General features: G+C 36.5%; 1 protein-coding gene across 1 annotated transcript in view; it reads right to left on the reverse strand.

Annotated features, from left to right (window-relative positions):
- Positions 1-6634, reverse strand: part of UPP2 (uridine phosphorylase 2) — a 42746-nt gene extending 36112 nt beyond the window's left edge. Inside the window, exon 1 of the mRNA XM_074297421.1 lies at positions 6478-6634. Within this exon, the coding sequence (XP_074153522.1) occupies positions 6478-6539 (62 nt within the window). The 5' untranslated portion in view covers positions 6540-6634. The remainder of the gene's footprint in view (positions 1-6477) is intronic.
- Positions 6635-13549: the final 6915 nt, after the last annotated feature.

Consider the following 13549-nt stretch of genomic DNA (forward strand, 5'->3'; position numbering starts at 1 on the left):
ATTTAGGATCTGCCCTTGGTTTCTGTGGAGAATTTTTTTTGGATGACAAAGGAGGAAAGTCAACAGCTATCCATGAGTTAACTCAAAGTGCTCCAATACACTTTGTGTGTTTCTTTCATTATTTTGGCTTACAGTTCTCAAGCAGAAAACCTAAGAGAAAATTCTCAGAATGAAGAACCATTAGCCTCTAATATGCATATATTTCTCCAGAATTTCTTATAGTTGAAAATATTTTAACTAACTTCCTAGTGCAGGCCCTTTCTCATAAGTCCCATCCTGGCTATTGCTTCTAGTCCCTAAATGGTGTGGAAGGCAGGGGGAAAAAAGCAGGCAAAGAAGTGTGAGTATTTTATTTCTTTCTTTCCCACCATTTCTTCTTGATCTGTATTATAGCCACCTAATGTTGTATTTCTCAGATCAAGCCAGTGAATTTTAAAAGGGTCACTCAATCTTTTGATGTCATCTTCTATTTCAAAATTGAGGGGAAAAAAATAAAACTCCCTCCTAAATCCTTTTCTCTCCTGATTACCACTGATTGGCCTCTCCCCACAGGCCCTTCTTCTTTAACTTCTTTTCCTTTAAGTAAAGAGCCTCTCTCATCACCATGCATTTCCTTTATTTCCACAGTTATTTAAATGGAAAAAGAAGAGCAAAAAAGACAAGTATCCCATTACTTGTTAAAGAAAAAACTGCAGGATCTACTATTGATCTCTGTGAAGCCTTATATCAGAAAAGAGGGGACAGAGGTTCATAATTGTAGGTGATTCTACTCTGGATTCCCATTCCTTATCTGGTTAAATTCCTCATTTATCTGGGATTCTTTTAGTGAATCCTCTTTGTCTTGGCTAGTCATTAGGACTCCTCCCTTTCTATCCTTACTGAAGTATTAAAAAAAAAAAAATCCCCCTTTCTTCAGTCAATGAATGCAGGATTATGATTTTTCAAAAGGAATTTTTGCTAAGATATCAAACTAACAGAAAGCCAATAACACACAAAAATCCTAGAAAGAAGCAGATTTCCAGATTACAGATTTCTGATCCTAACTTTAATGTCAAATCAAAATTTGGTCTGTCTAACATAGTTTCAGAAAAAATCATTCTTATTTTTTCTAGACTTGAACCCATCTGAGGACATCTTTCCCAAGAATCCTCCTTTCAGACTTTCAGAAATTCCTCTTTTCAATCTATCTATTGGTTCTAGCTTTTCCTTCAGGGAATGAAGTAGAATAAAATCTAGCCAGGTAGTATAATAGACTAGCACTTGGTTAATTAGCCATCCCTAGGTAGAGAAAAATATCATTTTACATATTGTACTAGTGTTATCAGAACAGAGCCTTCAGATATTCAAGCATCACCTCCTTGGGGGGCTATTCGCCTTTCCTAAGGGGCAAAAAATAATTTCTTCACAGTACTTTTTCCCCAAACTCATATAAATGTATATGTTTCTTCCATCTGCTCCTGTTATACTAATTTCTCTCATTCCCAATGACTGCTTTCTTGAGTTGAAATTTTTCTGTATACTTTAAATAGAATCTAAGAATTACTATGGTATAGTGAAATAGGGTCTTGTTTAGATTCAAAGGACTGGGATCAAAATCTTGTTTTTTGTCAGTTATTAACTATATAACCCTGCCTAGGCACTTAAATTTTTAAGGCCTCAGTTTTCTCACTTATCAAATGGGAATAACAACACAGCATTAATGACCTTATAAAATTCTTATGACATCAAATCAGATAAAATATATTAAAACCTGGAAAATCTCAAAATGTGATACAAATGTCAGCTCTATGTTATTATACTATGTCAGCTGAAAAGACTTAGGCTATGGGCCTGACAGCAAACTATATTACACACACACACACACACACACACACACACAAACACACACACATATATGTATGTATATCTTTAATAAGATATTAAAATTATAATAGATTTTTTGCATTTCTTTTAGTACTTATTGTATAGGTTATAGTGATGATCAAATAAGATAATATTTGTAAAGCATTTAGCACAGTACCTGGCACATAGTGGCTGCCTAATAAATGTGTTCTCTCCTCCCTTTAATGGGCATGTCACTAAGACTTCAGCAAGAGATATTGCTCAACAGAAGAGGTTTTCAGGTCTATATTTCCTTGAGGTCTTTGGACAAGCAAGGACTCTAATTGGTGGGGAGTGTGCCACAAGGCAGGATGTTTAAAAAGAGGATAACATGAGTATAGAATAAGAATCAAGTGAACATGGGAGTAAATGGAGCTATGGAATCATTTTATGGAGATGAAATTAGGGTGGAGAGACCATATGGAACTCTGAAGCTAGGACATCCCTCAACAGCAGAGTCACAGATGGATCACAACCTCTAGAGCCAAGGTGAAAGCAATTGGCTACTCTCCAGTATACTGGAGGAGACTTCCCAGAAAGAAATGCCCAGAGGCAGATGACTGTATACTAGAAATATTTACCGCTATAGCCTTCTGAAATGACTGCATGCCTTTCCTGCCATATTGAGGAACCAAAGGGATTTAAAAAGAAGAATTAGTATATAATCTTCCTGTAAGTAACTCCTTTTGTGAGGGTTCAGAGAATGTTTTGCTATGGATTCCCTTCTTTGTTATTTATGTCAATTCCTTTTTAAATAAGGATGAGGACTTGAACTAAGAATCAGATAACTGAATACATAACACAACCACACAGGGAGTGGGAGCAATACTATATCATCATCATCCTTATACTACCTAATATTTACAAGGCATTCACAATACACTAGACATTGTGCTAACAACCCTGGGAGATAAATGTTATTAATATCCCCCTATTAGAGATGAAGAAACTGAGGCAACCAGATGTAGTTAAGTGACTTATACAGGGCCACCCAGCTATTAAGCATCTGAGGCAGGACGTCAACTCAGGTTTTCTTGATTCTATGCCCAGTGCTCTGACTAATGTTCCACCTAGATTTTCCAAATGTCTGTTATTTGAGGGTTCTTCTAAGTTCAGAGAGGCTCACCATTGGGGTGACCCCAGAAATTCCTGAAAACCACTAAGTCATATGTGGAGAGGAGAGCTCACATTGATATCTTTGAAGCATTGGAATATTATTATGGTGATTATTGTTAAGAGATCAACAAATATTCTCAATCATTTATCAAGTCCATGTTTCTGGCTTTCAAGAATAAGCTTCCAAATTACCCTAGTCAGATTAAATCTATCCCAGAAAAGGGATAAAGCAAAACTTCCCAGAAAAAAACAAAAAAACAAAAAAACAAAAACACACATCCTTTTCTCTGTCAGGAAATTCTTATCTAAGTCATGTCTAGAAGAAGAAGGAGCTTCCCAAGAATCTCCAAATATCCATGCCATCATTTACTGTAATAAAAATTCATCTAGAACTCCATTTCTTCTGTGATACAGCATGAAACTTCTTTCTTGTCTTTCTAAAATGTGTGATGCTGTGTGTGTATGTATGAATAAAGAGCAGCAAAGAACTAGACACAAAGAGAGTACCCATAAAATGAGGAATGGCTGAACATGCTGTAGTATACAAATGTAATGAAACATTGTGTGTTAAAATGATGAATAAGATAATTTCAATAGGTTTGTGATGGAAAGAACCATCCAAATCCAGAGAAAACTAGAGAAACCAAATGTGGATCAAAGCATAGTATTTTTACCTTTTGTTATTGTTGTTATTGTTTACTTGTTTGGTTTTTCTTTCTTGTATTTTTTTCTCCTTGGAACACAAGGTTTTTACAAAGGTGAATGTTGAAAACTATCTTTGTGAAGTGGGTTGTGGTCCCTTTAAGAAATTGATTTGTGATCCTTTCAGATTGATTTGTGATTCAGATTACTCCCAGCCCCACCTGGCGGATGCATTAAGCCTGCATTTTTGATTCACAAATCCTGGTCAAAAGCACCCCTTTGAATTCCAATAGGAAGTCTGGGCTTGTCCCAGCCCCCACCGTATCTGAGCCAACTTGGGACTCCACCCACGGGCCCCCTTTAGCTAAATCTCTCATTATAAAAAGAGCCAAATTAAAATCCTCTCTTTGCAGAGGTTCCAAACATGCCAGTCCTATGCTTGGCATGCTAAGGGTCTCTTCCCACTGGAATACTGTTTCCAGTGCAATCTTCTCTTTACCCTCACCTATTTCCTTAATCAGAATTTAATCTTACTTCCAATCCCCATAATAAACCTCTTTTATCAATCTAGGTTGCAAATTCCTTTACGGAGAACTGCTCCACCAGAAGGAAGTTCCCCAATACTCCCTACCTCTGCCCCAAATCCTGAGGGGTGCAGGGGAGCCAGACCTCTCCATTTGATTCCCTGAACCCTGAACCTACCACTAGACATTACCACCAGAAACCCTAATTTCATTTGGGTATCCCAAACCTAAACCTCATCATTTACATGTATTTGAAAAAACAAAATACTGTTAAAGAAGAAAGAAAAAATAACTAGGAAGAATATGGAGAAACAAAGAAAGACTTCAAAGACTTCATACAAAGTGAAGTAAACAGAATCAGAAAATTATGTATATAACAAGTACAATAATTTAACTGAAAAAGCAATGAGATAAAGCTAAGTGTGATATAATTATGATGAATCTTGGCTCTGGAGAAGAAATTGAGAAATGTGAATCCTCTTTCATTAGAGAAGTGAGGAACTATGGCTGTGGAATGTTGCATTCATAATCAGTTATGTTGGTTGGTTTTACCTAACTACTTTTCTTTGTTATAAGAGAAGGATGGAAAAAATATATATAAAGGAAGGTTTGGAGAAGCAAAATATATATATATATATGTGTGTGTGTGTGTATATATATATATGAATCCATGCAGGGTAAACAGAACAAGGTAAGCAATGTACACAATGACTGCAGTAATTTAACTGAAAAAGCAGTAAAAAGAAGCTGTGTGATATGACTAATCTTGTCCCTTGAGGAGAAATGTAACACCTTTGTTTCTTTGGAGAGATGGGGGAGGGCGGGAGAGTACTATGGATATGGAATGTTGTATACATGAAAATTGAGGTTGGTTGGTTTTAACTACTTTTCTTTGTTAAAAGAGAAAGATGGGGGGAAAGTAAGGGAAGACTTAGGCAGAGGGGCAGGGAATTTTAAAAGATTACCAGTTCATTATCACAAAATATAGCAAAAAAATTTTTAAGTAAGTAAACAAACAAATAAGTGAATAAATATAAAAAATGACTAGTGTTTACTTTGTTAGATTTCTTTGTTTGCTTTATGGACACTTTTGTACATTTTGGATTTTCCCTTTGCTGCTTCTCTCTAATACAGAAAAGAATAAATGCAAACCTCTCCCCAAAGTTTCATAAACTACACAGCATTGCCAGACTTTAGAAAATACAGCCAAAGAAAAGGCCCAACAGGGAAGTAGTCAATGGATAAAGTCTTTCCTTTTCATGGTCTCTTTGTCTTCATCATTTTTTCATTCTTTCTCTTCCTCTCTCCTCCCCCCCCCTCTCTCTCTCCCTACTTCCTCCCTTCCTCCCTCCTTCTCCCTTCTTTCTTCCTTCCCTCTTTTTCCACCCCTCCCTATCCCTCTCTCCCTCTTTCCTTCCCTCTTTCCCTCTCTCTTCCTCTCTCCCTCCCTCTCTTTCTCTCTATCTCTCTGTATCTCTTTGCCTCTGTCACTATCTGTCTCTGTCTCTCCATCTCTCTGTTTCTTTCTCTGTGTCTCTGTCTCTCTCTCTCAGTCTCTATCTGTCTCTCTTGTAGGAATGAACACCGCAGGGGCCCACCTCTGCTAAGGATGGGCAAGTGATTCTTTTTGTTGAAATACTAGAGTGAACTGAAGTTAAGATGAAAGAAATTCCATACACACCACAATGAATCAAGGAGTACTTTTACAAATGCCTAAAGCTTGATAAAGATTAATGATCCACAGCTTTCTGTGAACTTGGGGATAACACCTAAGCTAAATATGCCAACAGTTTCCATAGATTTATGCTTACCCTACAGTTGTGTGACATGAAATTTTTGAAGCAAATTTTATGCAAAGTCAATCACCAAGCTGGTGAGGTTGTTCCATAATAGGCTGCTGGAAACAGTCAGACCTCCCTGGGGCACTGGGAGGCACCTTTAATTATGTCCCAGGTTCAGCCAATTGTCTCCTGAGTTGAAGAATGAACTCTCTGGAGTGCACTTCAGGCTTGACTTTGAATTTCTTCACTTAGGGGAGTTGGTTAAAGCTTTAACAATGTTTCCATGATTTATATTGCCCCAATTTCTTAGATAAATCAATGTGCAGAAATCTGATTTAAATAAAAATGTTATTGGTAAGACAGTTGCATTTCTTTTTTTCCTTTCATGTTATAAATGTTATTTCCACTGCCTAAGCTTTAAAGTTAAGGAGTTTAAATAGTAACACAGGCCAATATTCAGAATTGAATTTAATATAACACCTAAAGAGTGCTCATCTAATCAGAACAAATCCAAAAATGTCAAAATTACTCACCCAACATAAGTATTCCTGTCAGTCCTCATAGATTCACTGGAGTCAGCTAAAATAGATGTCATGTTTTTCAACTATGAGATAATCAATCTTGAGTTTGAAATCAAAACAATGAAAAAAATAGCAATGTCCACTCTTAATTTGTGGATCTAAACAGAATTTTTCAGGTGCCTTTGCTGTGGTTAGAATGATGCCTGATGTTTTTCTTCAAAGATCAGCAATGGAACTTTTCTTTGGGCCTTTTCATCAACCCAATAAATTCAAATATTCCCCCTTCTCTGATGACCTTTTATTATATACTATAGTTCGGACATCACTGAAACATTTTACCCAGCAGATTGGCTCCCTCAGAAGGTGTGTCATCCTACCTCCCAACTGTCAGGTTGGAAGCCTGTTCACTGTTTGTCCACATTCCCACATCTGGCATTCATCCCAGAATGAGTTTCATGGGGCACATGGACTTATTTGCTTAGAGACCGGGTAATGGATGCAGGTCCTCAGTTGGTTTCCATAACAACCCCATTGGGTTTTCCTGCAAAAGTATCCTGTACACGTGAGAACTTTCAGTCCCCAAACAATCACCTCCTTCTCCAAACCACTTCCCCACCCCCACAATTCAATTTCTATTTTCATTCTTCCTAATCACAAGTCAGGATAACATCCAAAGTTAATACTTAAGCATAACATCCCTTGGACTTTGCTAGTAGAACTTCTCGTGCAGATGAGCACTATTTAAACAGCATTAATTTCTTAAGGCCTCACTATCAAGACTGTCATGCTGAGTCTGTGTCATAATGAATTGACTGTTTGGAGGTATATCCAGGTAGAATTGTTGAAATATCAATCTGATATTTTTAGAAAATTTTTAGAATGTCCCTGTAAAGGGTTATATAGACACTACACACACACACACACACACACACACACACACACACACACACATACATACACACATATATATGGATATATGTGTGTATCCATATATGTGTATCTATATGTATTTATATAGATACACATTTACTGTCAGTTCAACTTTCTTGGGCTCTCAGTGTGTTTATCTGTAAAATGTATTAAATTAGAAGTTCTTAAAGGTCCTTCTTATTGCTAATATTCTGTAATCTTATTTATTTTTCCTATTCTTTTCAGGAAGAACTTAGAATTGTTTACTATGACCCAAATTTATTTCCTTTTTTTAATTCCCTCCTATGAAAATCAATTGCTGTCTTAGGCTGATCTAGAGGCTTTATGAACATTACTCTCATGGCTTCCATATAAGTCAAAGTGTAAAATATTCATAGATCCAAAAGTACCCTGAACATTTAGAATTTAGTAATATGCATAGATTTTTCTCCCTGAGAATGTGCAAAGTAGTTATATATATATATATATATATATATATATATATATATTTCTAATACCATAGCATATGTTGACATCTATAGCCATTCTCCATAGTGCTGCTATGGCTGACAGTTTTTTTTTTTTTTTCTTCTGAACCTCCATATCAACTTTCCTCTCTATAAAACCCAGCCACCAGTTCATCTCTCCCTTGGGGATGCATCAACAGAATTTAAAGATTGAAATGGAGAGAGTTCAGGGAAAGGATCCAGCAGCATGGCATTTGGCAGCATGGCAGCAATTGGCAGGATGGTGGAAATGTCAAACTTAAATAAAAACGGGGCTACTAAAGCAAAAGGATCCCTTCAGGCTGTATATTGACTTATAAAACCACATATTAACATTATCTATATTTTATTGCATTTTAAATTTATTTTGTTAAATATTTCCCAGTTGTTACAGTTTAATCTCATTCTGACCACTCTAGGTAATGTCATGAGCTGTAAATGGCCTGCAGGCTATATGTATGATACTTCTAATATAGTGATCTGGGAGCCTGAAAACTGGAGTTTAAAACAATCAATACAACTTATTAAGCACCTACTATGTGCCAGGCACTGTATTAAGTAAGTTTTTACTGTGTAGCTTTGCATGAATCATTTAATCTGTCTGTTTTAGTATTTCTCATTTGTAAAATTGAAGTGGGAGGAAAGTTGAATTAGATGGTGTCAAGTCTATCTCATTTCTAATCCTTAGGACTACTAGCCTGTCCCATATTCATACCTCACATTTGAACTCTATTTTAAGTCTTCACTCTCTTGCCCTCCTCATCCAGTTTAGGACACAAGATCCTTAAGATGAAGGACTGTTTTTTCCTGTATGTGTCCCCAACCCTTTGCACAGTGTTTGTGGCACATAAGGCCAAATGTTTTCATTTGTTCATTTATAAATTTTCAGTGACCATAAATTTCAAATGCAGTTGTCTATCTACATTGGAAGATTGAGTTTCTTCACTGGAAATCTTGTTACTTAGGAAATTTCATACTGGGGCCAGAGGAAGTGATCTATCCCATGACTGAAATGATTGAACAACAGCAATAATAAAAGCAAAATTTGACATTTCTACCCCCAAATCACTGTTTAGAGTTGTGTAGTTTCCTTTGGAGAAGATCTATGGAAATTTCTAACTCAGAATCAGACTCTCACAATTTCCCACAGGATGACCTAGTCTGCCAATTGATCAACAGGCATTAGTGAAGTGCTAAGTACTGGGGATGCAAAAAAGAACAAAAACCTGTAGTACCTCAGCTCTCACTTGAATAATAATTCCTTTTATCTTTTGTTCCATTAGATTATAAACTCCTTTAGGGCAGTGACTCTCTTTTGCATCTTTTTATTTGATCTTAGCACAATGCCTCCTACATTGGAATTGCCTAACAAATAGCCATTATCTTCAAAACAAGGTCATTCAACCTTTGCTTTAAGACTGCCAGTGAGAAGGAGCCTATCCCCTCTCAAGGAAGTTCATTCCACTCTATAGAGTGGAAATTTTTCCACACTCCTAGCTTGAGAAAACATGTCATTTATGTTTGCATTGGTGATTGTAAAGTAATGGGAGAACTGGGTACAGACAGTCTGTCCCCTGCCTTATATCAGTTTGTTGGTTATGGCAACAATAAATAAAGCCTTTTGCCTTATAAGACTTAGCCCACTTTGGCCTGCCCAGTGTTCTTTTCCAGCAATCCACAACAATGCTGAGCATTCAGCATCTCTAGTTTTCTTGGTCACCCCCTTCATTTTTTGCTTGAAGGAACTTTTAAATTTGCTGTTAGGGAGTCATGTCAGGGGTACAGGGACTCTAATCTGGCATTTACTTCTGGTTCTGACAGGTGAAAGTGTTAGCTAATTAGCTAAATGTCAGATAATTAATTAATCCAGTGAATTAATTTGACTTATTAAAATGCCTGTTTTTAGTGCAAATTTTGGATTTTGTTAACCAACACTTTTGATCTACAAAAATATCATGGAACTCTGAGATTTATATGCCCCATGAAGCAGCTCCCCTGGACATTGAGGGAAGTCCTCATCAACCCCACTGAATTGTAGAATCTGTTTATAGATTCTATGAAAATAGAGAGCTAATTAGGGCCTTCTGGGCAAACAATTTATGCTCCATGGTTTTCCAATTTCCCTAAGCCTTGACTCTGCTCTATTTTTTATTAAGTAGGGGGGAGAGAAAGGGAAAATCATTTTGCCTTTTTTTTTTTTTTTTTTAAAGAGTTCTGCCATACTTGACTAGTCAGTGCTTTTCATGAGGAAAGGAGAAAAGAGAAAAACATTCAATCATATACTTTGGGGAGTGAAAGATCTTAGCTCTCTTACAATCACTGAGCAATTTTCTGACTTGCAGGCTAAGCAGAATGCTGTGACTCAGCATGGGCAAAGGATTGGTTTTCTGAGTCAGGGAATCCAAATCCCAGCTTCCTTACTATTTAGCCTCAGGCAAGATACTTAACCTTAGTTCTTCCTAGGTGATAAAAACATTAGAATATGACCTCTCTCATGTGGGGTTTTATATCCAGCTTAATTTTGCCTTTCAGCCATGCATGCTTGAGAGAAGAAATTAAATCCTATGTATGCTGCTTACTACCCTTTGGGCACCTCTCCACCTTAAAAATACTCTGCTCCCCTTCCCAAAAGGGGAAAGAGTGCTAGATGTCTAGTTTGACCTGAGTTTGAATTCTGCTTCTACCACTTTCCTACTTCTGGGACCTTAGGCAAATCTTAATTTCTGTGGAACTTAATTTCATTTGGAAAATAGAAGTGTTATGTTAAGTGGTCTTCAAATTCCCTTCCACCTCTTTGGGGAAGTATCATTCCAAGTATATGTGAAATCAAGAAAAGTATTGAATAGTCACATCACAAATCTTTTTCTTCTATAACCTGCCTTCAACCAAGCCTCAGTACTTTTTGAGCTGATACATATGCAGAGAGATGTAACTAATAAATTCTGGGGACACCATTAAGGTCAATCTGCCATGGGAAACTTAGTGAACTGGAGTTAGAACTTCTGGGAGAGGAGAAACATGAAGTTTCTGTTCAAGAAAGTGATACATATGGAGAGAGAAGCTGCAGTTATGTATGTAGGTGAAGCCTATTACTTCTCAACATGTTCTCTCTTTCCAGCTGACTTCCCTAGAGACTGCTAGAATGGACCTGGGGTAAAATTAGGTCTTCTCTTGATTTGAGCTGAGATTTCATCTCACTCCTTGCTAAAGCACATTGACACTTCTATGTTCTTTGTTATATTCTGACATAGAAATAAGATTTCTGTTTGCTTTTTAGATGATTTTACACAATTCTGCTATTTGTGATGATCTTTTGTGAAATGAGCATTTCATGGGAAGAAGCTAAGTTGGTGAATATAACTTTTTCTTTAAGAATAACCAGGAAAAACCACCTTCCTTTTGAACCAGACTAATGCTTCTTAAACTGGAGGTCACCACTCCATATGGGGTCATGTAACTGAATGTGAGATTTGAAAAGTATTGTTATTAGTAAGTGTTTGATTTATATATATTATATACCTATGAACCTGGGGTTATGTAAAAAATTTTCAAATGAAAAGGGATCATGAGTGGAAAAAGTTTAAGAAGTCCTATTTTAGACTCTGAGTATCTGAGTAAGCAGATAGATATAATTCTACCCTGACATCCTTTTTAGAGATAGGTAAGAGAGAAAACAAGTGCCCAGTTAAGCCTCTTCTCTTGCTCTTGCTCTTCTCAAGGCAGAAATTTCTTTCTTTTTTTGGAGAAGGGTCATCTGAATTTTATGCTATCTGCAAGCTGTGTCACTTTTCCCTAAACAGCCCTCGTAATGAGGCTATCATGTGCTCTTTCCCATACCCCAGCGTCTTGTCTCAGGTAAACCTATTCTTCCAGTTTTTCTCTAATTCCTCATAAATGTTCTTGGTTTCTTCTTCCTTTTTCCACTTCCAGACTCAACACTTTTGTCATGGGCTGAGCACAATTCAAACCAATACTCTATTAGTTTAAATCCAAAAACTGAACAAAATGACAAAACTGTAGTCCATTTAATGATTAATGAAAGATTTACTTACCTATAGCAAGAGAAAATTCAGAATAGAAAAAAAAAAAAAGGATATTCATTTAGGATATAGTATAGTGCACCTGTGTTGTTATTTGTCATGGTGCTAGTCTGCTGTCAGAGACATGAAGGAGGAGCTGCAGCCCCTTGTGCCCTGGATGTTTTATATCTAAATAACTAGGAAGCTATGAAAATGGTCTTATTGGAACCACATGTGCAAAAATTTTTGTAGCAGCCCTTTTTGTAGTGGCAAGGAGCTGGAAACTGAGTGGGTATCCATCAGTTAGGGAAGGACTGAATAAATTAAAGTATGTGTATGTTATGGAATATTATTGTTCTATTAAAAAAATGGTCAGCAGGTTGATTTCAAAAAAGCCTGGAGAGACTTACATGAACCAATGCAAAGTGAAGTGAGTAGAACCAAGAGAACATTGTACACGGCAACAACAAGGCTATGTGATGATCAACTCTGATGGACTTGGCTCTTTTCAATAATAAGGTGATTCAGGCCAATTCCAATAGACTTGTAATAGAGACAATAGATGGAGAGAGAGATAGAGAGCATCCAGAGAGAGGACTATGGGCCTGAATGTGGATCACAACATAGTATTTTCACCTTTTTGTTGTTGTTGTTGTTTGTTGCTTGTTTTTTTCTTTCTCAATTTTTACCTTTTGATCTGATTTTTCTTGTGCAGCATAATAAATGTGGAAATATGAATAGAAGAATTGTACATGTTTAACCTGTATTGGACTACTTGGTGTCTAAGGGAGGGAAGAAGAGGGAGAAAAATTTGGAACATAAAATTTTGCAAGGATGAATGTTGAAAACTATCTTTGCATGTATTTTGAAAAATGAAAAGGTATTTCATATATATATATGTAAAAGATAATGGTCTTATTCCCCCTCAGTTAATTAAGTTTCAAAGACAATTTTGATGGAAACATCCTTGTAAGATACTTTTTCTCTTCTTTTTCAAGTTAAATTATACTTTTCATCTTTTTATCTCATTTGATACCATAGAAAAATGGTCTCTTTGGAGAAAGAAGACTTGAATTCAAATCCTGATGCTTCCACTTCTACTTTTAGAAAGTTTCTAGACATGGGGAGGATTAGGAAAACTTAGGATGTTACTCTGCTCCAGCAATAGCCCCTCTTTATTTCAGATTCCTCTTCCTAGACTATCTAGGCCAGACAGTGAATGTCAAGTTGTAAACCAGGAAAATAATCTTAAGACTGATTCTCAGCACTGGCTACTTGTCATCTTCTTAGCCCTGATGGCTGATCATTTGAAGTGGTGAAGGGGTGGAAATAGAGACAACAAAACAAGGACCAATGACCTACTGTTCCAAGTATTCCTTTGACCAATCCCAATAGAGCTGGTCAGTAGGATAGATGAATATACATGGAATTTGGAGCTTCTCCAAATACCTTTTGCTGTATATTCCATAATAATTATATCCTAATTTTATAGGTTTTTAGTCTAATTTCTTCTATACCCATTTTAGCCCCTTTCTTGTGATTACCTTTCCTATATTTGAAAACAAATTGTAAAATCACCTTCTTCTTAGGTTCTTAGGCTAAAAAGCCTAAATAATACTTTGCATCTTTCTATCTTTTCCTAGTGGCCTT

The sequence above is a fragment of the Sminthopsis crassicaudata genome, chromosome 3 (assembly GCF_048593235.1).
Source record: "Sminthopsis crassicaudata isolate SCR6 chromosome 3, ASM4859323v1, whole genome shotgun sequence".
NCBI classification, from domain to species: domain Eukaryota; kingdom Metazoa; phylum Chordata; class Mammalia; order Dasyuromorphia; family Dasyuridae; genus Sminthopsis; species Sminthopsis crassicaudata.